The 25,220-nt window shown below is 47.1% G+C and overlaps 1 protein-coding gene across 1 annotated transcript; it reads left to right on the top strand.

The window, feature by feature from the left end:
- The first annotated feature begins 16,200 nt into the window (after positions 1-16,200).
- Positions 16,201-17,139, top strand: LOC146853913 (olfactory receptor 5F1-like). The gene has a single exon (XM_085650449.1). The coding sequence runs from the start codon at positions 16,201-16,203 to the stop codon at positions 17,137-17,139; it is 939 nt and encodes a 312-aa protein (XP_085506575.1).
- Positions 17,140-25,220: the final 8,081 nt, after the last annotated feature.

The raw sequence follows: 25,220 nt of genomic DNA, 5'->3' as shown, positions 1-25,220 counted from the left end.
TCTGGTGTTTTGTGAGTAGGGGTCTCTGAAAATAGCAAGACTGAACTACTCTGATTCTCTTGTTAAATAAGTACTCAAACAACATTGGTGGCACCATGTCGTGTAGTTCCTATAACATATACAGGATCTACGTGTTTGGATAACATAAACTGTGGGATTGGTGACAGACTGATTCTGTGCACCCACACCGGATATGTTAGCCTGTCTGTATCAACAAGCACACAGTGCCACTATAATCTCCGCTTACCAAGGAGAGACTAGTTTCTGGCAACCTCAGAACACTACAACGCTGATCCCTCAGAATTATGTAAACAATATACTACCTTTCGCTCAGTAACTCGTGCTCACTTAGTTTGTCTCAGAGATAAACAGAATAAACATACTAGGCGTTTGTCAATAAGAATTTATTGAACAGTTGTTATTTTAGTGTAGAATAGATGAGCTATAACAACTATTAGACAGTAGCAGAGATATATGATTAGAATTACTATGAAAGTAAAAGGATGGTACAGTTCTACTATTCTGCAGTAATCATGAATATATACACGTACATAAAATACATGATAAAAAGTGCATTCTCCTACGATGCCTCCCTAACTAGATGTACCTAAATGTACCCAGCATCTATGTAGGTGTTATGCCAAGAATCCCTCTAGGATCTAGCTAACCCCATTACCTGAGAATGAGAGAATATGGGACCTCGTCCTGGTCTCGAGTTGGTCACTCCGCAAGAGATGTTAAACCACTGCAAGCTGGAGTGTCTGCATGCAGGAACCTCAGCGTATCTGGTCAGTGTGTCAGCCAGGAAGTCTCGGTCTCCTCTATCTGTCTAAGCAAGATGTGATGTATATATATACCCATAGGTCTCCCCAGGGGTCCTACCTTGGTGTGTTACTGTGTCAGCCTAAAGGATGATGTCAGGCCAAACTTGATACAGAGATATACCTCATGCATAATGTATGAGATTTGAACTAGGGAAAACCCACGTTTTGAATGCCGCGTCGTATCTAGGTAAAAGGTCAGTCCCTAAGAACCGTTATGTATGTAATGTAGGCCTGGTCGATGAACTTTGCTCCGTTCGCGGAGTTTTCGGAGATTTCTACACTCCAGAAAGTTCGCAATCGCAAAAGGTAAGCTCATGAGCTGCCGCTCAGGTAGAATTTCTACACGAGCTGCAGGAATACCAGCACAAACTGCAGTTGGGCACTGCACTCCGCTACTTGTGGAACTTCCCTGAGATTTTTTGTAACTTTGCGGATTTCCGCGTAGCAAAACTCTGAGAACTACGCCCATGTAGGGAAGAATATAGGTGAAAGGTTGCAGTGTTACCTGCGCCTATATTGGGTATCTATATGGAATATACCAATACGAATCTCTCTTTCTAGGGATTCGGCCTGTTCTGGTGAGAGAGGGGTTGTGTGCGCTGACTGGAGATACTTGGCACTGTTCACAGGGTCTAGATGCTGACCTGAGTATAGGGGCTTGCAGAATTACCCAAAGGTATTCGCTATGGCTCTGTTCTTTGTCACCAGCTCCCCCAACGTCTGAATGTACTACACCAGGAGGACCTGACGCCAAGCGCGAAGCATATTCACTAGATGTCAGCCACATTTATCTTCGCCGATGTAGAAGGAATGGTGCAGGTGGAGGGCACGGTATTGTGCCCGATCCAAATCAATGCCCGCCAGTTGGGAGCAAAGGACTGACAGTTGATGCCAGATCCTCGGGGCACCCGTGCATTGGTGTATGCATTCTAGCTCTGTGATTTGTTTGATATGAGCCTCCCATTTCTCGTTTCGGGCTGTATTGTCTGCAGCTGAAATCCAGATGAGTTCCCCCCGACTACTGTTTTGAGTGCTTCCCACAATATTGAGATGGCTATTTGAGGGGTGTTGTTATGTACAAGGTATTTGTTAATAGCTCATTGAATCTGAGACACCACCTCACGAAATTGTATCATAGTGTCTCACACTCGCCTCTGGCCAGTGGGGTGCTCCAGCGAGGGGAGAGACAGTGAGAGTATCACTGCGGCATGATCAGAAAGCACGGCTGTTAGGATTTCGGTCTCGGTGGTGTATGAATGTCCTTCGTGCCCAATAAATAGTCTAAACTAGCATACATTGTATGTGCATTAGGAAAAAAGGACTATTCACATGTGTGAGGATGTAGGGCCCTCCATAGATTCCTGAGCCTGAGGTCCCTCAGCCACGCATGGCCTTCCCCCAATAGCACCCCTGTTTGCTCATGCCTCTGTACCGATCTGTCTAGAGCATTATCGTATACCTGATTGAGGTCCCCTCCCAGCAACGCCATCCTCTCAGTAGTAGACATCACCTCTACCAATACTGTATGTATAGGAGTCTTCTCCTGAGTTTGGCCTCTTTCTGTCCTACTCTCCTCTCTAACGAACTTGCCAGTAGGATGGCCAACCCTGCTGTCTTCGTGGAGGAGAAAAACTGGTGTGGGAAAGCACATGACCTAAGGCGGTGGCAATCTTTCGAGAGCAGGTGAGTCTCCTGCAGGAGACAGATACCCACCCCTGAATTTTCCAAATATGATAATACCACCCTCTCACATTGAGGGTGAGAACTCAAAGTGGTTTGGCATGCATTGGGACAGTCTATATTGATGTAGGCTATGGGGTTCAACAGCCTGCTGGGTCTAAGGAAACCGTAGCTGTTGTAGAAGTCTCTATCAGGCACATGCATCATCATAGGGTTTTGCGATTCCTTAATTGCGATTTAAGGAATCGCAATTAAGGAATAGCAAAACCCTATGCATGTAGGAATCGCTAAAAAAATAGCGATTCCCACAAATTCCTTAATTGCGACTAGCAAATTGCGAGTCGCAATTAAGGAATGTCTTCCCATTCATTCCTATGGGCCTCCAGGCCCATAGGAATGAATTAGAGATTGTGGGAGCAATTTGCGAGTACCAGTAGGTACTCGCAAATTGCTCCCGCAATTTCGATGGTGCAAGGGTGTCAAAATGACACCCTATTGCACCCATGTATGTTAACTCTGCACATATGTTGCATACACACATGCTCTAAGGGCATGTGTGTGCGCAACATGAAACTTAGAAAAATGCAAATAAGTGCATTTTTCTAAGTTTTCGCAAATTACCATGAAGTCCTGCCTCATGGTAATTTGCTCACGCTAATAGCGAAATCGCTATTTTTAAAACTGTAATGCATTGCATTTAAGGAATCTCAATTAAGGATTCCTTAAATGCTATCGCTATTTAAGGAATCGCTATTTTGAGATTCCTTAAATAGCGATTTGTGCATTTGGGATGATGCATCCCAAATGCAAAAATACCGGTCGCAAAGGGGCAGATTCTGAGAATCTGCCCGTTTGCGACCGGTTTTGTGCTTGATGCATGTGCCTGTATGAGTGTCCGCTTCAAGATAGCCTGTCTGACGCATAACGCTATTCACTACAACACCGCTGTTTACCTGGCAAAAAAACTTGAACTCTCCGGCTCTAGTTGGAACTTAAGAAGCTCTAATACTCTACTACTGAAACTTCCTAAATTGAACAAAAAAAAGAACTTACAACCATGCCTTCTCCAGGCTTGCTCCAAGAATATGGAATGCCGTTCCCCCAGAGATCAGATCCAACCCCTCAAGGGCTTCATTTAAAAAACATGTGAAATGGCTACTCCTGAATTAACTTCATCAGCAATAGCCCGGATGACATTTGCAAGACACTTCTCCGGCTTGACAATCATTTTACACTGTGTTTAAAAAATAATTTTGTTGTCCTTTTGACATATTGCTCTGCTAAAACTTCACTGCACCTACTAGTAGGGCTGTTACTTGTTGATCCCTTTTTGTTTTGTCTTCCCCTTGCACCCCCATGTACTTTTTATGTTTCAGTTACTTCTTATGTCTCCTTATTGTATCATGCTGTTACCTCATGCCAACGTTCGTTACTTTGTACAGCACTCTGATACCCATTTGGGTCTTGTTTGTGCTTTATAAAACTTTTAAAATAAATGTTATTATGTTGTTGTGCAAGTTAGTGTAGACCCCAGCTATGGAACAAGGAAAACAGAAAAAAAGGATAATTTGAGAACTGGAGCAAAACTTACTTTCAGTCCTACAGTCTTGCAAGTCTGCGAGTTTGACCATAAGGGGTCTGACATATGGCCAGTAATCCCTGTTCCCCCCCACCCACCACACAGCCCACCACTGTACAAAAGTATGCTGGATTACCAGTCCTCTTAAGTGTAGGAATGGCGTCTACTGCTGCATGTTGCTCCATGGCTATCTCTGCATGATCCAGTTGCCTCACCCCTCCTTGTGCTCCACATCTCCGCCAGCATGGCCGGCATTCTCTCGGCTGGTGGGGAGGAAGGGCCCTCCCATATGCAGGTCCAACCCCAGTGCCTGGAAGGCCTCTGTTAAGGATTCCAGTTAGAGAAGCTTCCCTTCCCAGCTACATATGAGGCGGAAGCGATGTCCCCAAGAGCAGGGTATACCTTGGTTTCACAGGTCCATAGTGACAGGTCAGAACTCTCTCCGCTTCTGCAGTCTTGATAGAGAGTCAGGTCTGGTCTCTGAAAGCGATAGGGTGCTTTTCCCGAGCTTTTCATAAGATTTCCTCCTTGAAATCATACACACATACTAGAATGTCTGCTGGGGGTGCTGTGCTCGAGTGGGCAGTCCTGCACTGTGGGCCCAGTCAATTTTTATTTCAGTTTGTGAGGGCGCCCTCAGGATGTGTAGCTATGCCCCGTATGTGGACATTGTCCTAGAGATCTTCCAGATGTGCCTGCACGCCTATATGTTCCTGCTGGAAGGGTTTGAGTTCCTTCTCCTGGTAATCTTCCCCATCTTTTAGGACTGCAACGAGGTACCCTCATGAGTCCTCATCTATTCTGACTTCTTTGATATCCTGGGAGAGGTCTCTTTTGACCGCCTTGAGGTTGTCTCTCAAAGACGGGAATAGTGATTCCAGGAAAGAGGGAGTCACAGGCTCCGCTACCATACTCTCAGCCTGTCACCGCAGGGAGTCCTATGGGGCAGGGGGTCATCAGATGAGCCCCCAGGTAGGCAGGGGAGCATCTATTTGAGAGTTCAGACTTTCTTGGTTTGACTGGTTGCCGTTGTTGGCCGCAGTTCTTGTAGGTCCTTCTCAGCACCTCACACTGTGGTCCTGCACTGACCTACCACCCTCCAGAGAGCCTCCAACAGGAACCTTGGAAGGGAAAAGGGGTCAGAAGCCCCAGGTAGGTCTGCTCTTAGTGCATGCCTCACAGGAGGTGCCCGTCAGTCAGGCCCATGCCCAGTCTCAGCAAAAAGGGACTCCCTGTTCATCTTCCAGCACCCAGGGTTCCTCAGGTGCGATCCTGCAGCCTAGGTCTCAGGGGTGGCTCCCACACTTCCTGGTGTTCATAAGTCAGTTGTCGATCCCTAGTGCTTTCTGCTGGGCAAGCCAGGGAGGGGACAGTGCCGCATGCCAGTGAGCAGCCCCTGCCACAGAATAAGAGTCAGCCCAGCCCCTGAGGTGCAAGACATGGCCCTCACCCCGGACATACACCGACGTTGCCGCCAGCCTCAGCTTTAGTCCTCACCTTGCCCTCTTGGTATTAGTCTAGCGTCCACCGGCTGCTGGCTCCTGGCAAGCCACTCTGCAGCCTGGGTGCCGGTGGGGCTGATCATCATGAACCCCTCTGCAAGCCTTGCAAGGACTGCTGGCCTCGCTCTGAGGCCCATTTGCCATCCGGCGTTCTGTATGCTGTCTGCCGTTGATTGCATGTCAGCCGATCACTGTATTTCACAGAATTTCATTACGCGCGCTGAAACGCCAAATGGCGATATAGCGCACGCAATGATATTCAATTTATCTATATATTTATTTACATTACTCCAGTCGGCCCTGAGCCTGAGTTTACTACCCCCAACCCTGCCCCTCCCCGCCCACCCCACAGCACTCCCTCCAGGAGCCGCTACTGCATTTACTTAATTGTGCAGCAGAGTCTAAGCTGTCAAATGAAGAGAAATACATCTGGGTTCAAAGTCCTCCTCTGCTTCTTGTGCTGCCTGTGAGAAGTATAACAGCAATTCAAAAACACACAGCAGCCTTCCCACTTCAATAAAGGGAATTTCACTTAACTCTTCAGAATCAGGCGGTGTTTCCTGACAGAATGAGTCATTTTTTCACAGACTTCTGGTATTCTAAAAATGATGGCTGCATGTTTTCAAACAGGGGTTGCTGAGAAACAGTGTATTTAAGAAATGACACAGAGCTTTCCCTTGTGTATCCAAGTTAACTCTATACCCTCTGCCGATAGGAATTCTCACATTCAAGTACTTGCATAGCAAAGTCTAAGCTGTCAAAGGAGAAGAAAAAAAGACCTCAGGGTTGAAAGTTCTCATATGCTTCTCCTGCACTCCCTGAGAAGTACAGCAGCCTTTCCACTTCAAGAAAGGATTTTCTTCTAACTCTTCAGGATCTAGCTATTTCATGACAGAATGAATAATTTTTTCACAGACTCTCTCAGCTGCAGAAATGGTTTTCTGATTTTCCCTTCACACACTCTGCTGACAGGAAAATCCCTGTCCTTCCTGTATGCCAGTGAGAAGAGTTCAACCAGAGTGTCACTTTTTTCTTGAGCAGCTGTTTTCTGACAGAATGAGTGACCAGGCTTCAGGACTTCATTGATAAACTCAATTTAGCTGTAATTTCTCATGTCTGAAAGAACCTAAAGTTAGGTTGCTGTTATCTTATTCATGTTGCTTTATATTTGGCTCCATGGACGCGTGCCGACAGCTGCCTGGGAAATCCTTCTCCCCTTCAGTCTCTGAGCTCTATGTGGGGGTGGCCAAATCAGTCGTACAGCATATTATGTTTTTGTTTTTATATCAAGTTTTAATCAGATTAATAAAGTGGGTAAAAGTTTAAAGGTTGGTGTCAGGCTTCGCCGTTGAGCGGCAACCGCGACGCTCCGAGCGGCGCTAGGGAGCGGAGAGGTATGGAACTACAATACCCATCACCCCTAGCGACCGCGCGAGCGCACTTCTGGAGGCAGTACAAAAGCCTCGTACACGGAAGGCCGGGGGCTTGTCAATCAAGTTCCACCTGGCGTTCCGCGAGGTAACGGACCTCGCTGTTCCTTATCTCCCGAGTTTCCCTGCTTCCCTGCTTCCTGAGCAGGAACCTATCTCCATTCCGCTGATTCCTGGCACGGACGGCCTTCGCGCTCGAAGGCGCTCCGCTGGGACCCGTGACACCGAGGAGTACGCCGCGACGCTTCAATTCCAGGCATCACTGAAGCACGCTCTACCCGAGGGGCCCCGCCGTGACTAGAGGCCGGACCTGAGCCTCTCTCCACCTCGGGAGCTGCTTATCTCCCTCAAGACCCCTTTCCCCCCTCCCGCTTGGAGCCGATTGAAAGGCTCGGAGAGCGCCTGGTCAACGCTGCAGCCTCGAGCCCGTCCGGAGCGCTGATCCTGCGCTTGGAGCCGCTTGAAAGGCTCGGAGAGCGGCCCGCCTTCCTTTCCCGTGGTGACTGCGACTGGGATGGACTCCTTCCACGTCCTCTCCTGTATCCGCTGAGTCGTGAGTACCCTGTACTGTGTGAGACTGCCTGGGCGATACGGACAACCGTCTGAGTGTGTGTGCTGGGGACATCACCCCCTCTGTACTTGTGTTCTCCCTGAGGTGTGGGATCCGGTGACTCAACTGTCCTCTCTCTCTCTACAGGAGTGGGTGTCGTGAGTGCAGGTTCCACGTAGTCGCCGCAGCCCTTCCCGTGTTATCCTTCTTCCCTCCTTTTCCCCCGGGGTGGTGTTGCTTATAGAGGGTTTCTGGAGTCCTCGTAGGTAATACCGTTCTTGGGGGAGAGAGGGCTCTAGCGTCGTGGTTCGCTCCTGCTGTATCCGGCTTCTGAGGTTAGTGAGCATCCGGGGTGCCAGCTGACAGATTGACAAGCCCACGGATAAATACAGCCTGAGCGATGGATACCGCTACCTCCTAGCCACTATGTTAGATACCTTGAACGCACTTCGAGTAGAAGTAGACGCCGTCAGGGTGGAGAATCTGGAGCTTAAGAATGAGATGGGCACCATGAGGAGAGAGGTAGCCTGCCTGTCCCATCACCCTCCAGCCGAGAAAAAAGGGGGTTCCTATATTAGAGACTGGACCTTGCCTCCGCCAGTAAGAACTCAAACTCATGTAGCGGATGGGGGTGCCCAGGCTGCCGGCGGGGGATCACCAAGCACCGGGGTCTTCCCGCATCACGCCTCCTCTACACCTCAACAATCCGGTTCTCCCCCGGTTCAAATCATTCAGCCTATGCAGCTGCTTCTTGCCCCTCCTGAATGATTCTTTGGGGACCCAAAGAAGTATGGCATCTTCATGGGCCAATGTAGGCTCCATTTCTTGTGCAAACCGACTGTCTTTCCGAATGACCAGGCAAAAACGGCCTTTGTCATGTCTTACTTAGGAGGCAACGCTGCTAGCTGGTCCTTCCCGTTGATCGAACGGGACGACCCTGTTCTGTACGACTTCCCGGCCTTCTGTGTGGAGATGCGAAGGCTGTTTGATCGCAAGGCCCATCAAATGTCGTTGGATAAAGAACTCCTTACCCTGAAACAAGGGTCTCAGGACCTACTGACTTACATTACCTCCTTCAACCGGCTCTTGGTAGAAACGGACTGGCCGATGGAAAAGAGAACATCCTTATTCTATCAGGGGTTGAGAAGCGAACTCAAGGACGTTCTGGCCCAAGTGGTACAAATGCCGGCCACTTGTGAAGAATTAATCGACTTAACCGTCCAATTAGACCACCGGCTTCAGGAGCGGAAAGGGGACAAGAATCGCAGCGATACCAGGTTCATTCCCATCCGGCCCCACTCGGTTCCTGAGGAAAGGCCTTCCCAAGGGGACGGGACCGAGCCCATGCAGATCAGTGGCATCCGAGGTCCTCTGAGTCAAGCAGAAAGAGAGAAAAGGAGAACTCAGAAACTCTGCTTGTATTGGGCAAACCAGGCCACTTCATCAAAGAATGCCGAAGTCGATCTAAGAACGCAACTACAGGAAGCCCTGGGCTTAAGACAGTGTCCGTAGTGGATTACCCGACCGAGGACCTGGGAAACTGACGAGCCCAAATAAGATGAGGACCGCTTGTTTGAGGCCTAGAAGTGATGAGGTCTTCCCGGCTGCAGCCAATACAATCCAACCCTCAGTCGCCCACATGAATGTGTGTGTCTTGCTGAACTTGCCTCATGACATATCTGTGGTTGTCCACGCCCTACTGGATTCCGGCGCCACCGGTAATTTTATAGACCAACAATACGCCAAGGAACTAGCCATACCCTGTGATCAAAAGGAGATTCCAGAGAAGGTGAAGGCAGTGGACGAATCGGCTCTGACCTCGGGTCCTCTGTGTTATCACACTAAGCCCCTCGTGATGCAAATAGGGTTGAATCACTTCGAACAGATACGGTTTGACCTGATTGACGCACCCCATTTCAAGCTCATACTAGGAATGCCCTGGCTGACTCTCCATGATCCCTTGGTGAGGTGGACTGCACGCACCGTGACTTTGAATTCTTCGTTCTGCCAAGAACACTGCACCGCAGAACGAGTCTGGACCTCGCCCCAAAGTGGATGTTCCGCGGGGTTCCTAGCCAGCACATGCAAGCAGCCATGTGTAAGTCCAATCACAGAGCTGCCCAGTGTATACGAAAGATACAAGACTGTCTTTGACACGCAAGACGCCAAAAGATTACCTCCGCACAGAGACTATGATTGAGTTATCGAGCTAGAGGCTGGAGCCAGCATACCCTGCAGTAGGATCTACGCCCTCACGGAAGCAGAAACCTCGTACCTCCAGAGTTATCTCGACGACATGCTTTCCTCTGGGTTCATACGTCCGTCTTCCTCGCCTGCCTCCTCTCCGATCTTCTTCATTCCGAAGAAAGAGGGCGGGTTACGGGCCTGCATCGACTACAGGGTGATCAACAAGGTCACTATAAAGAACCGATATCCCCTGCCGTTGATCCCTGTTCTTCTAGACCAACTGAAAACCGCGACCATATTCACCAAACTAGACCTCAGGGGAGCCTATCATTTGGTGCGGGTAAGACGCGGCGAGGAGTGGAAGACCGCCTTCCGGACCAAATTCGGCTTGTTCGAATATACGGTAATGCCCTTTGGTCTGTGCAACGCCCCCGCCGCGTTCCAGTACTTCATGGATGAAGTACTGAGGGGCCTCTTGGACGTATCATGCATCGTGTACATCGATGACATCTTGGTGTACTCCGCGTCCATGGAAGAACATGTGACGCACGTGGCGGCGGTGCTGGAGCGCCTGCAAAAGTTTGCGCTATACGCCAAACTGGAGAAGTGTCTGTTCCACGTGTCGGAGGTGGAATTTTTGGGATACGTCATCGGTCCCGACGGATTGTGTATGGACGATAAGAAAACGCGGGCTATTACCCAGTGGGAATCGCCTACCAATGTGAAATCCCTACAAAGCTTCTTGGGCTTCGCGAATTTTTATCGCCGCTTTATAAAGAACTTTTCTGGTATTATACAACCATTAACCCTTCTCCTGAGGAAAGGTGCCTCCTTCGAGTGGACCGCCGCAGCAGAACAAGCCTTTCAGACATTGAAGGTTTGCTTCACCACCGCCCCAGTGCTCCGACATCCGGACGCCACACGTCCCTTTATGGTCGAAACCGACGCCTCCCAATATGCAATAGGGGGCATTCTGTCACAGAGACATCCAGAAACCGGGCAGTTGCACCCCGTTGCGTTCTTTTCCAAAAAACTATCTCCCTGTGAGGTGAACTACAGTATAATGGATAAGGAGCTTCTGGCCATAAAAAGAGGGTGTGAAGAGTGGCGTCATCATTTGCTCGGCGCAAGACACACCGTAAAAATCTATACGGACCATCGGAATCTCCTATTCTTAAAAACTGCCAGAGCCCTGACCCCCAGACAACTACGCTGGCCGTTGTTTTTCTCAGATTACGATTTCGTAATCAAATATCGTCCTGGGCCACAGAACGGAAAGGCTGATGCGCTGTCCCGGCCCCAACATCCCTTCACTACGAGCCCTGCGCCCGCCACAGACAACCCCCTCATCTTGAAGACGGCATAATTCCCAGCTATGAGGACGGCGGCAGCCACTACACCCGACTTCATAGACGAAGTGCAACACCAAACCTCAGGAACCGATGAAGTAACATGGGTAGCTGAAGACCCATTACATCGGTCCTCCAAACAGCGTCTCTTATATCAGGACGAACGCTTATATCTGCCATCTTCTTCCCTACAGCAACAAGCCTTGAGATGGGTTCACGACTCCACCTTGGGAGGACATCTGGGAGTACATAAAACCACGATGGCCATGAAGCGCCATTTTTGGTGGCCCTCATTATCTCCGGACACTGCGGCCTACGTGGCAGGGTGTGCCATATGCACGCAAGGGAAGTCTCAGCACCAACGACCGAGCGGATTGCTCCAACCTATCCCAATCCCTCCAGCACCGTGGCACACTCTGTCTATGGATTTTATAGTGGATATGCCCCCCAGTAGGGCAATGACTACTATCCTGGTCGTCATAGACCACTTGACTAAGATGGGCCATTTCATTGCCATGGAGAAACTCCCTTCAGCGGCGGGCCTAGCCCAGCAGTTCTTACAACATATCGTACGAAGCCATGGAATCCCCGCGGTTCTCATTACTGACAGGGGAACGCAGTTCACGTCGCGGTTCTGGAAGGCCTTGTGTCAAGCCATGAAGGTGGACGCCCGTCTCTCCACTAGCTACCACCCTCAAACTGACGGCAAGACGGAGAGGCTGAACCAGACGTTGGAGCAATACCTCCGATGCTTCACGTTGCTCCACAAAGAGGAATGGAGTACACTGCTATGGATGGCGGAATTCGCCTACAATAATGCCGAGCACTCATCGCTGGGATGCTCCCCCTTCTTCTGTTTAACAGGGTACCATCCAAACATGTTGCCCTTTGAATGGCCTGCACAAACTAAACACCCGTCTATCCAAGAACATCATTCGTACCTGAAAACAGTATTACGGACCGCAAGGAACCAACTGGAAACAGCGCAAGAACGAGACGAACACTACGCAAACAAAAAAAGAACCCCTGAGCCGGCCTACGTAGTAGGAGACAAGGTGTGGTTGGATACAAGACACCTACGGATAAAGGGGAACACCCGCCTGAAACCAAAATACGTGGGCCCGTACCCCATTGTAGAAGTAGTGAACCCTGTAGCTATGAAACTGACACTCCCGCCGGCATGGCACATACACCCAGTATTCCACGTCTCTCTGCTGAAACCGTGCCTCCCTCTCACGAGACTCCCCCCTCTTCCTTGGCCCCTACTTTTAGACGGCCGGGAGGAGTACGAAGTGAAAGGGGTATTAGATTCCAGGTAAATCAGGGGTAGGCTACACTACTTGATCGATTGGAAGGGTTATGGACCCGAGGAGAGGTCCTGGGAACCTCTGGCCAATTTGCATTACCCTGTGTTGCTTCGCCGCTACCACGCGGCTCATCCTACAAAACCCGGAGGCCCGTCGAGACGCCGGCCCTTGCCGGGGGGTTCTGTCAGGCTTCGCCGTTGAGCGGCAACCGCGACGCTCCGAGCGGCGCTAGGGGGCGGAGAGGTATGGAACTACAATACCCATCACCCCTAGCGACCGCGCGAGCGCACTTCCGGAGGCAGTACAAAAGCCTCGTACACGGAAGTTCGGGGGCTTGTCAATCAAGTTCCACCTGGCGTTCCGCGAGGTAACGGACCTCGCTGTTCCTTATCTCCCGAGTTTCCCTGCTTCCCTACTTCCTGAGCAGGAACCTATCTCCATTCCGCTGATTCCTGGCACGGACGGCCTTCGCGCTCGAAGGCGCTCCGCTGGGACCCGTGACACCGAGGGGTACGCCGCGACGCTTCAATTCCAGGCATCACTGAAGCGCGCTCTACCCGAGGGGCCCCGCCGTGACTAGAGGCCGGACCTGAGCTTCTCTCCACCTCGGGAGCTGCTTATCTCCCTCAAGACCCCTTTCCCCCCTCCCGCTTGGAGCCGATTGAAAGGCTCGGAGAGCGCCTGGTCAACGCTGCAGCCTCGAGCCCGTCTGGAGCGCTGATCCTGCGCTTGGAGCCGCTTGAAAGGCTCGGAGAGCGGCCCGCCTTCCTTTCCCGTGGTGACTGCGACTGAGATGGACTCCTTCCACGTCCTCTCCTGCATCCGCTGAGTCGTGAATACCCTGTACTGTGTGAGACTGCCTGGGCGATACGGACAACCGTCTGAGTGTGTGTGCTGGGGACATCACCCCCTCTGTACTTGTGTTCTCCCTGAGGTGTGGGATCCGGTGACTCAACTGTCCTCTCTCTCTCTACAGGAGTGGGTGTCGTGAGTGCAGGTTCCACGTAGTCGCCGCAGCCCTTCCCCTGTTATCCTTCTTCCCTCCTTTTCCCCCGGGGTGGTGTTGCTTATAGAGGGTTTCTGGAGTCCTCGTAGGTAATACCGTTCTTGGGGGAGAGAGGGCTCTAGCGTCGTGGTTTGCTCCTGCTGTATCCGGCTTCTGAGGTTAGAGAGCATCCGGGGTGCCAGCTGACAGTTGGTCAAAAATGCCTTAATATGCTTAGAACTTGGGACCTTATCACAGAGACGCACACACTTTTGTAGGCCCTAATCATGATTAGCTCTCTCAATACTTTTTATTTAGAGCTTTATTCAAATACATCAAGCCGGGGCAGAGCCAAATATGGCTTATCAAAGGGGGTTTATTTGCGTGTAACTTTGGCTCTGGTCATTGAATCAGCATGATATTTGACGGGCTGTTAGCAAGTTGAGCCCTGTGCTGGAATCTAAGGTTCCAGCAATATTAGATAAACAAGCCAAAGTAAAGGGAGAGGTTTTCAAACAGTTATTCACTTGCTGACATATTTGCTGCCCTATCACATACTAAAATAGTCTATTTCTAACTTTTATTGCCTTGCCGCAAACTGCCAGCCCCAAAGGCGCACAGTCTTCAAACATGCCTTGCACTGGTTGGCTGTTCGTCTCTGCCTTGCCCATGTTTATGTTTCTATTTTATGAGGTTTCCTGGACCATTTCTGGACCAACACTTTTACAATTAAGAGTCGAAATGGGAAACTTGTGCTTTTATTTTGAAAATTCTTGACAGTCTACGAATCTTGCTTCAATGGCTATCTGCAGACCAAGGGCCCAGGCACATTCTAACTTTTAACCATTTTAATCCCACTGACATTATTTTAATGTAAGTTTCTTGATATCCTCTGAAGAGATTTACACCAAACCAACCATCAGCACTTCACTAAGTAAAACTTTGCTCTCATTCTGAGTTTGCTTTAATTCTTTTCAGAGATTCTTTGTGCACTAGAGAAGAAAACATTTTTGGGGACGTTAACATGGTAAATGCAGCCTTTTTGATTACAGCGTTCCTGCTCTTGATGCGTTTACATGAAACTAACATTATCCTAAGCATGCTAATGATGATAAGTGCATAGTATCGTACAAATCTGTAAAAAAAAGTTATTAGCAAACAAATAACATTTTCCTCCTTCTATTTAACTCTGACTTCCCCCTTCTTAGATCTGCATGCAAAAGAAGATTCCATCACAGGGCTAACCTGCTGACACATGTCATGCAAATCCATTAAAAAGCAAGTTATTTGCATGTGAACTCAATAGCACCACACCTTGATGGCTATGCATGAATTTGCCACACACACAGAAGATTAAATATGATAAATGTCCACCAAATTTCATGTGGGTTTTTCAAATGATGACTAAGTTATTAGAAAATATTCTCTTTTTTACACTCCCTTCAGTGCTCCCTCCTTGCCGAATCTGCAACTATTTTCAAATACTAATGGTGATCAAAACATGCTAAGCATCTGCCAAATTTTGAGGAAATGAATCAATCAGTGCTAAAGTAACATATTTACACTAAACCAAGGAAAGATATTTCCTTGAATAAAGTTTTACTTACATTCCACGTTTGGTGTAGTTCCATTCAGTTGTTTTTTGCTGTATCGAGGAGCAAAGACTCCTATGGTAGGTAAAATGGGGAATGTTACTTATGTCCACCCCTTGTTTTATTGGCCTCCTACTTGATGCATCTGGACACATTTGGCAATGAAGAAACCCAACTTCAATGTCCTCTTTTTTAGAAAGTACCTTGCAGATTCATTTAATGGTTATTTAATAAAAACTTTTCATATGAAATTCCAACCTAATCAAAGCTACACTGATGCTACAGGTGCTCTTGTCACAAGAGTCATAAATAAATAAACAAATTAAATATATATGTATGCATGATCTCGCTTTAAGTCTTATGTCCCTTTGCACCCTTTGCGTTCCTCCAGTTCAAATGTAGTATGCATTGCATGGATCGTCCTGCTCCTTCCTGACCAGGGTGCACTGGATTACATTTCCAGTTGAACTTCAACACACCACATTAGAAGCTGTTTTCTGGAAGTATCTCAAAACATGTAAGGCTTTTACTCTTTGATCCCACTTCTGCTGTCTTCTCAGTGCCACATCTACTCTCACATCTGTCCTCCTATGAGCACGAGGACACCCTTTTTGGCTGCTGCACTTTACAAAACTCTCATTCATTCGTTCGGATGACCCCAATCACCCAAAATGTAGACACTTTTTCTTTGTCTGTTCTCTGAAGCTCATTACCTGCCCTTTCTCTTACTGCCAGCCACCTAGTTTCTCTTGCATAATTCTGTATCTGTTCACTCATTCATTCATCCTCTTAGTCAATTATCCAACAGCTCACCCATCCAACAGTTGACTCATTCGCACATTTATCTTTTCATCCACCACAACCACCACACACATTCACACTTGACAATTGATAAACAAGCATGCTCACAGTAAATGGCGAGACCTTTTGGCTGTACCACTGCTTGTTTTTATTATTTGTTAATTCCAGACATTTCTTTCACTAGATTTTTTTGTTTATAGCCCCCCTCATTATTTTAAATTTACATGGTCATGTTATGTTGGTTTGTTTCTGTATATTTTTGTGAGTTTTGAATCAAAAAGATGATGATGCCAAATAATGTAGAGGTGATTTAGGATGATTGTATAATTTCATAATTTGTGATTAAATGGAAAGATCCTTTTCTCATATGTTACACATTCTGTTTAGTTCTGCAGGATGCATCGTCTGTTAAAAATGGAAGAACACAACAACACCTCAGTGACCTATTTCATCCTCTTAGGACTCACTGATGACCCACTTCTTCAGCTGCCACTCTTCATGGTGTTTCTTCTGGCGTATTGCATCAGTATGGTGGGCAATGCTGGCATCATCTTATTGACCAAGATCTCGCCTCGCCTTCACACACCAATGTACTTTCTGCTCAGAAATCTGTCCTTTCTGGACCTTTGCTATCCTTCATGTATGACACCTAACATGCTTGCAAATGTTCTATCAGAGAGGAAAGTAATTTCCTTCCTTGGTTGCGCATTTCAGATGTTCCTGCTTGTAGGCTTTGGAAGTGCAGAAACACTGCTGTTAGCAGTAATGTCTTATGACCGCTATGCAGCCATCTGCAAACCTCTGCTTTACCATAACATCATGACAGAGAGAAATTACATGTCTCTTACGGCCGGATCTTATCTTATAGGATTGCTAAACTCTCTGGTCCTCACCTGTTTAACTTTCACTTTGCACTTTTGTGGTTCAAACAATATTAACCATTTTTTCTGTGATGGCCCACCATTATTTACAATATCCTGCTCCAACACATTCTTCAATGAGGTATTGAGTGCTACTGTGGGTGGAATTGTCCTGGTTGGATCCCTCCTTGTAATATTCATAACGTACCTGCATATTGTTGTTGCCCTCTTCAGGATCCACTCTACAAAGGGGCGACACAGAGCCTTCTCCACCTGTTCCTCTCACTTTCTGGTTGTCACTTTGTATTATGGGACAATAATGTTTACATACCTCCGTCCTAAATCCAGTTACTCTCTGGAACATGATAAAGTGGTAGCTGTGATCTACTCGGTCATAATTCCATTGCTGAACCCTTTGATATACAGCCTAAGAAACCAGGAAGTGAAATTGGCACTGAGGGAAGTGATGACACGATCATGTGTGCAGATATGATTAATGACCTTTGGACACAAGGCAAAAATTCCAACAGGGATACTGTTTTTTTTTTAGTGCAAAGTTATGCATAGCTGGAGTTCTGCTCGCATCTACAGTGTTAACAATGCTTAATAGTTTCCAGTGTTCACAGAATACTAAAGTTAAAGGATACACTTGGTGCATTATGCAGCTAATCCTCGAGACTCCACCAGAGACTCCATTGTGGGGGAAAAATAGGGGTATGGATGAGAGAAACACCAGTGATGTACTCAGCTGTTTAGTTCCAGCTTCACTGGTATTGGGAGTAATTCAGATACACATATACTTGCATATATCTTCTAACTCTTGCCTAATAAAAGGGTATTGTGCCATCGGACCAACACTTTTGACAGTTTTTCAGTGACGCAATGCCCTGCACCATATTTACAAAATGGCTTTAAGCCACTTGCTAGTCTTATCTCCGCTTTGTAAATATGGTACACTTTCATGCAGTTTTCTGTGTGAAAGAGGCATGCAATTGGTGATGCTGTGGGCATTCTATTGCAACACCCATTGCTTTTTGATGCTGCCCCAGATTTACAAGGATCTGTAAATCTGAGGCAGCACCAAAAAACTAACCTCATGCAAAAGCAGGAGCTAGTTTGGCAAACAAGGAGAAATACCTTTATTTCTCATTGTTTTTGCTTTTTGTGGCACAAATAGAAAGAGAAAAATGCCTTTGATGAAAGTTTATGTGCAGGAAGGTGTCCCTTTCTGCACATAAACAATCATTACATAATGAAAATTTGCTATATATATGTAGCAAATCGTCATTACTGATTGCTCCCACAAAGAAACTGGCCCAAAATCACAGACGACCAGCTCAACTCCTCACTCAGCAACTGCACCCCAACCATTGCGGAAGACGATGACCCCAACACCGCAGCCCGAACCCTGCACAGATGGATCTCCGACAGCGCCAACACCATAGCCCCTCTCAAGAAAAACAACACTCACACCAAGTAAGCCAGATGGTTTACCACAGAACTTCGAATTTCCAGACGCACGTGCTGCCGCCTCGAAAAGGCCAGGAGGAACTCCAAATCCTCAGAAGCCCACAATGACTTCAGAGCTGCCACCAACGCCCACCACTAACTCATCAGAAAAATGAGGAAAATGGCAACTGAAGACAGAATCTCCACACACGCGCACAACAGCAAAGATCTCTTCAGTATTATCAAGGAGTTCGCCCAACTCACCAGCGAGTCTACTAACATCCCTCCCTCACAAGACCTCTGCAACAAACTCAGCACCTTCTTCCACCTCAAAATCAAGAACATTTATGACAACTTCGACAAAGACAACCAACACACTGAACCCCCACCAGTTACCCCCGACACTCTGAAGCCAATGATTGACAACTGGACAGCCCTCACCACTGAAGACACACTGAAGACAATGAAGTCAATCCACTCCAGCCCCCCCACGGACCCCTGCCCCCACCACATCTTCAACAGAGCCACCAACACCATCGCACCCATGCTCCGCCACACCATCAACCGCTTCCTGATGAACGCCTTGTTCCCCGACGACTGGAAACATGCCGAGATCAACCCTCTCATGAAGAAGCCCTCGGCGGACCCCACCGTCCTCAACATCTACAGACCCATCTCCTTGCTCCCGTTCCCAGCAAAAGTCATTGAGAAAGCCATCAACATCCAACTCGCCACCTTCATCGAAGAGCACAACATCCTCGACTCCTCCCAATCCGGCTTCAGAAAAAAAACAGAGCACAGAAACCGCCTTCCTCGCCGCAGTAGACGACATCTGCTCCCTACTGGACAGAGGAGAAACAGTAGCCCTCATCCTCCTCAACCTCTCATCAGCATTTGACACAGTTTCTCACCGCACCCTACTATGCAGACTCCACGACGCAGGGATCCGGGACAAGGCCCTCAACTGGATCCACTCCTTCATCTCCGGCATAACGCAGCGGGTCAGACACCCCCTTTCCTCTCAGACCCTACACCTACCACCTGCGGAGTCCCCCAGGGATCCTCCATAAGCCCCACGCTCTTCAATGTCTACATGGCTCCGCTCGCCCCCATCGAACCTACGGACTCAACATTGTGTCATACACGGATGACACCCAACTCATCCTCTCCTTATCCAACAAACCCAACACCACCAGACACAACTTTCAAGAAGGCATGGCGCCAAATGGATGATAAGCAGCTGCCTACAACTCAACACAGACAAAACAGAAGTACTTATCTTGGGCTGAAACCCCAATGCCCGGAACGACACCTGGTAGCCCCCTACCCACGGAAGCCCACCCACCCCCACGGACCATGCATGTAACCTTGGAATCATCCTGGATTCCGAGCTCAAAATGGACTACCAGATCACCTCCGTCGCTTCCTCCTGCTTCCACATCCTCCACCTACTATGTAAGACCTTCAAATTGATCCCCCTCAAGCACAGAAAGACCGTCACTCATGCCCTCGTCACCAGCAGACTCGACTATGGCAATGCACTGTACACCAGAATAAACAAATCTCACATGCAAGCCACAAAACATCCAGAACGCCGCTGCAAGACTGGTCCTCAACCTGCCAAGACACTGCATTATCTCCCAGCACCTGTGCACACTCCACTGGCTCCCCATGGAGGCCAGAATCACCTTCAAGATTCTCACCCATGCACACAAGGCACTCCACGACACCGTACCAGCATACCTGAACAGCCGACTGAAATTCCTTCTACTTCCTCGCTGCCAAAGCCTGGAACGCCCTTCCGCTCCACCTCAGACAGACAACATCGCTCCCCATCTTCGTGAGAAACCTCAAACCTGGCTCTTCGACAGACCCCCTCCTTGATGGACTGGAACCTGCACCCCCCACTCCCCCCAACGCCTTCAGACCCTTACAGATGAGTAGTCGCACTTCAACAAACACCTGATTGATTGATTGGGTTTATATGCAGGAAGGGACACCTTCCTCTACATAAACAATCATTACCTGCAAAGCAGGCACCCTTGCACTAATGCGCAAGGGTGACTGTGTTGGCACTAGGCAGCTATTTGTCTCGCCAGTGCAAGGAAAAAGACAGGGTTGCACCATATTATTGTTTTTGAAATAATGCTGCGCAGCACTGCAAGATTACAGCAGTGGCGTGCCGTGGCATTTCATTATAGCTAAGTCTGGGGGAAATTTCAATAACCCAGGAGTAATCAGAGAAATTTCAGTAATATCGCGTTACTGAAAATTATGCAATTTTGCCAGCTCGCATAATTTAAAGTAATTTGGGGCAAAAATTCTATGGGATGATGTGCCAGTTCTCCTGCATTCAGCACTATTGTCTTCATGCAAAATCCATATTTGGGTCTATTTTGGATGCAAGGGTGCATTTTGTGCTACGAAAATAGTACTAATTGCATGGCTACGATCCTAGCATAATTTCTCATAATCTTAACTAATTTTGCTGAAATGTGATGTAATTACACTACAGTAAATTATGCAGTTTACGCTCACCCCTAAAAAGGACATAGGGGATAGTTAATACAAGGTGCCACCACCTCCACCCATACCCTCTCTAAGGAGTTGCCAGTAATGGACCAAGAGTTCTAGTAATCTTCTAGCTACCCAGAGAGGCTGGAAACTTTGAAGAGGATTAAGTGAGGTGCTGCAGCTATGAAGCCAATAGAATGTGACATGAGGAGGTACCTGTTGAAAATATCAATTAGGAATGGTCAAAGCACACTTGGGTCGGCTTGACATCAGATGCAGGTGCGAATAAGCCAAACAATGTAGACAACTGCAGAGGAGAGGAAACAAAGAAGATAAGAGAGTAAACAATAAAGGTACATACATTGATGAGAGTCCAACAACTTAGGGGTATATTTATAAGGAAATGACGGAGCACATCGCTGAGGCAAATTTCCCAGCATTGCAGTCCACCATTTCCAAAATGCAAGGATGTGCCATATTTACAACAATACAGCACAACCTCTCTGTTTTCCCTACTGCTGCCACTAAAAATAGCTGCGTATCTCAAACACAGACACCCTTGCGACCCTTATGCCATAGTGCAAGGGTTTCTGTGTTACAGGGAAAGATTGTTTGTGAGCAGGAAGGTGTCCCTTCTTGCACATAAACAATCAATAATGGCGACTTGTTACCTCTATGTGTGTTGCATTCTGCAGCACATATAGAAGTAGGAAATCGTCATTATTTAACAATTGTTTATGTGCAGGAAGGGATACCTTCTAACACAAAAACAGTAATTATTGGTGTTTTGCTCTTTCTTTGTGTGCTGCAGACTGCATCACTCATACAATTTCTGCTATTGATTGATCCTTGTAAATCTGGGGCAGCACAAATTAGTGTGTCTAGCGCAGTCCACTGGCAATTACCTGGACTGCTTTCCAGACCATTGTTTTATACCCACTATGCCATTCTACACAGCGACCCATTTTATGCAAATCAGTCTTGGTCCTGTGCAATTGGAACAGTGCATCCTAACCTGCCAGACAAGGTCCCCTCCAGATGGGAACACAAGCAACACCAGACGGGTTTCAACCTACTTAGGTCTCATTAAGGAGGTATAGCTTGACTCCTATGTCACAGAGAGCACAGGACCCAAGTCTCAGCATTATCATCACAATTAGGTTGTTTACCATTAAATCAACCAGCTGATGGGAGTTATGCTTGAATTAATCTCAGCCACTGGCAATCGCTTGGGATGTTGTCCAGCCATCGTTTTTCCCATTGTGCCATTCTAGACAGAGCCCTATCTAATGCAAATCAGTCTTGCTCCTGTCCAATAGGAACAGTCTAGCCCGAACTGCCAGGCCAGTCCCCTTCTAGATGGGAACACAAGCAACTCCAGACTGTTTCTAACTTCCTTAGGTCTCACCAGTGACTTATAGCTTGGGACTCTTTACAAACCACATCTTCCAATTCCAACTTTACAGACGGGATGACTATCTCTTCTTTGGTCGTCTATGTGTCAACACAAGTTCAGTTCTGTTTGATTTGATGTGATAGTTGGAGCCCACAGATTTTGTTTACAATAGCCAGAATTCATCTCAATATATCCTGGTCACCACTGTATGAAAAGATGGTCCGAAGGACATTGGGAAACATAGGTGAAGCAACTACATCCAGATTAAGAGACTCTACAGTTTCAATCTAAAGATCTATTAGGAAAGGTCTTGTTTCTCATTTAACTTTCCCTGATGAAAGAGAACAAAAATTCCACAAACAACAGCTACAAGCAAAGTGTCCTTTTTTACCGGAATAAAAGCACAGTTCTTCTTGTTCTTTCTCCCTTCATCAACAGGTTTCCAATGGAGTCGATGTGCATAGATTCTTCGCCATACTACAGTATTTTGCACTGGAAACACGTGACTTCCCAATCTCCGCTCATGTTTTCAATGTCACTGTTTGGTTTCTATTTGGAGAGTGTTGCACATTCATCCTGTGCCCTGAGCACTTTTTTTGTTGACTGTTACTGGTAGTAACTAACTCTGACAGACCCTGGGCTCTCCCTAACCATGCCCAGAGCCAGTGTTATGCCCAAAACACACTTAGAATACAGTGAAAACACATACATACAGTATGGTAGGGTGATTGACAAAACCTTTAAGTCCCAAGTATATGCTAGGGCATGGCAATTTGGAAGTCAGCAGCCTTTTCTGCACTTGCATGTGTGCACTGCTGAAGCCTGAGGTCAGTTTAAAAGCACCCTGTGTGGCAGGACTCCTTTTAGAATGCAAATTGTACCCAAACTCAAATTTGGTGTTTGGGTCACTTAAAAATTATAAACTACTATATTTCAGCATATTAGGTACAGCCAGGGTTGCTCCTACGTGTCCCAGGGTAGGGGGGGTCAGGTACTTAGTAGGAGGACCCTTATAAAATAGGCATTGTATGCCCTGGGGTTAGAGAAAATTGCACATTTCACTCCCCAAATTGTGGTAAAGTGCTTCTCAAAATCGACTTTTTGTAATAGGAGTGAGGATCTGCAATATATTGACATATTCAGAACCCCTAAAGTCTGCCATAGGTGTTCCAGGGTTGGGGATCCTGTCGATATAAGCTAGGTCCTTATAAAAGATGTGTTATAAGCCCTGGTGTAGGAGAAATTGCTGAGTTCACTTTCCCCATTGCAGATCCCCAGCCACATAGGTTAAAATTGCAAGAAGTTATTAAATAATGACTCATGTTAGGGATATCAGAAAATTGCCATTTAGGGACTCAGTAGAATGGTATTGATAAATCCAACAATGTGCTATTGTTGAATTTATCCTAAAATGTACAGACAATAAGTTATAAGACTTGCTTGTCCGCAAGCCAATATTCAGCCTTCTAGTTCTCTGCCCTGATTGAGCAGAGTTAAGTGGATTAGCCGGTCTGCTTTGAAGAGGTGATAAGTGTCCCCTGGGGTGAAAGCCCTTCTGGGAGGATAGGGTGATGTTGCATAGGAATGCCAGAGCAAGGGGTTGTAAATAAGGATCTTCAAAAGAAGGAGGGAACAGGCAGGCAAAACCAGTTTCATTTACACCCCTTGCCCTCTGCCCCCAGCCAGATTTCAAGCTTAAGGAATGAATGTGCAGATAGCAGAGGGTGGGAGAATATGGAGATGAGCCATCCTGAAGGTTGGTTTAGCCAGCTCTTGGCTGTCTGTTGCGAATTCAGCTATATTGAATTTTCGAAGAATAGTGTTTTCTAGGGGACCATTGTGCAAAACTCTGGAGGAAATGGTCATGCTCTGGGTTGTTGCCCTATACCTCACTGAACAGGAGTACCCTCCTGCTTGACCCAGAGAACACTGAATAGGTATCTGAGAGAGGCAGCACCTCCCAGCTTTTCTGCTTGAAACTGAGAGAAGCAGGATTGCCAAGCTGGAAACTTGATTTGCACCATCAGACCATGAATTCTGAAAAGACTGAACCTGCTGCATTATCTGGAACTACAGCCATTTGGATGTACCTTGTTTCAAGAGGAATAACAAATGGGCTCCCTGCAAGCTATAGGTTAACAGAGCTCATCTGCATCAACTCCACCGAGAGTCCCCTGTCTGAAGTGTATCCATTGGACATTAAAAAGTGGTGTCTAGGTGCATTGTGGGAATTATTGAGTTTTAGACTCTTTGGATCCTCAAGAGGAACTTCAGGAAGAAATTCCCGAAGTTTGGGAAAGTTTGATGACCTTTCGAGGAAAAGCTCCAGAGGGTGACCAAACTCTCACAGAAAGGCAATCGGGTGACCCCTCACTGAATCCAGCATGCTGGAGGAGGCTGCATTATGTCTGGTGAGAAATCCTCCAGAAAACTTTCCAGGTGTGAAGGTAAAATCTTGACTGGAGCTTCCCGCTTAGTGTATCTGACCAGGTCTCAGTGGTCAACCTCAAAATTTGACTTTGTCCCAGTCAGAGGAGACCAAATTAGAAGTGGCACTATTGGTTTCTAAGCACTAGAAAGTATGGAAGCTTTAAACATTCATATCCCAGGTTCCCTACAGTGGATGTTTTTCATTTTGGTGTCATTTTAAGATAAAAATATTTCCTATGTTTATAAATTGGTTTTGGATCCTTATTGTGTGTTTTGTCTTAACTATTTACTAAATTGGTGTTTTTAAATTCTATACACACATGCCTCTAAAGATAAGCCTGCCTGCTTGCAGCCAAGCTACCAAGGGCTGAGCATGGGAATAATTTTCTGAGACCTATTCTGAGTTCTTGACTGTGTTAGTGACCTCGTTGCCAGTGGTAGATGCATATTTGCCACTACTAATAACCCACTTTCCAACAGAGAGTGAGGTCAATAAGAAATATTGAGGTCAGTAAGAGCTTTACACATCACATGCTTGTAGACTGATAATGATAGGTCATTCTTGATGTCTTCATGGAGTCCCTCATTCAAAGTGGCTGTGACTGATTTATCAGTCCAGTTTGCCTCACTGTGAAGTCATTGAAAATCGCTGATGTAGGTCATCAATGGCTTTGTGCCATGAGTGTCTGCTACCTCTCTGGATCTTCATCAAACTTTTTGGGTGGAGTCAAACTAGTTTCAGATACAGATGAGCTAAACATTAAATTAGATAATTTATGGAATTG

Source organism: Triturus cristatus, chromosome 4_1, assembly GCF_964204655.1.
Source record: "Triturus cristatus chromosome 4_1, aTriCri1.1, whole genome shotgun sequence".
Taxonomy (NCBI): Eukaryota; Metazoa; Chordata; class Amphibia; order Caudata; family Salamandridae; genus Triturus; species Triturus cristatus.
The sequence above is the reverse complement of the archived record's forward strand: the minus strand, read 5'-3'. Positions and strand labels throughout refer to the sequence as shown.

Excerpts from the sequence above, each read along its gene's own strand:
- LOC146853913 (XM_085650449.1), top strand. The coding sequence starts at position 16,201 with ATGGAAGAACACAACAACACCTCAGTGACCTATTTCATCCTCTTAGGA.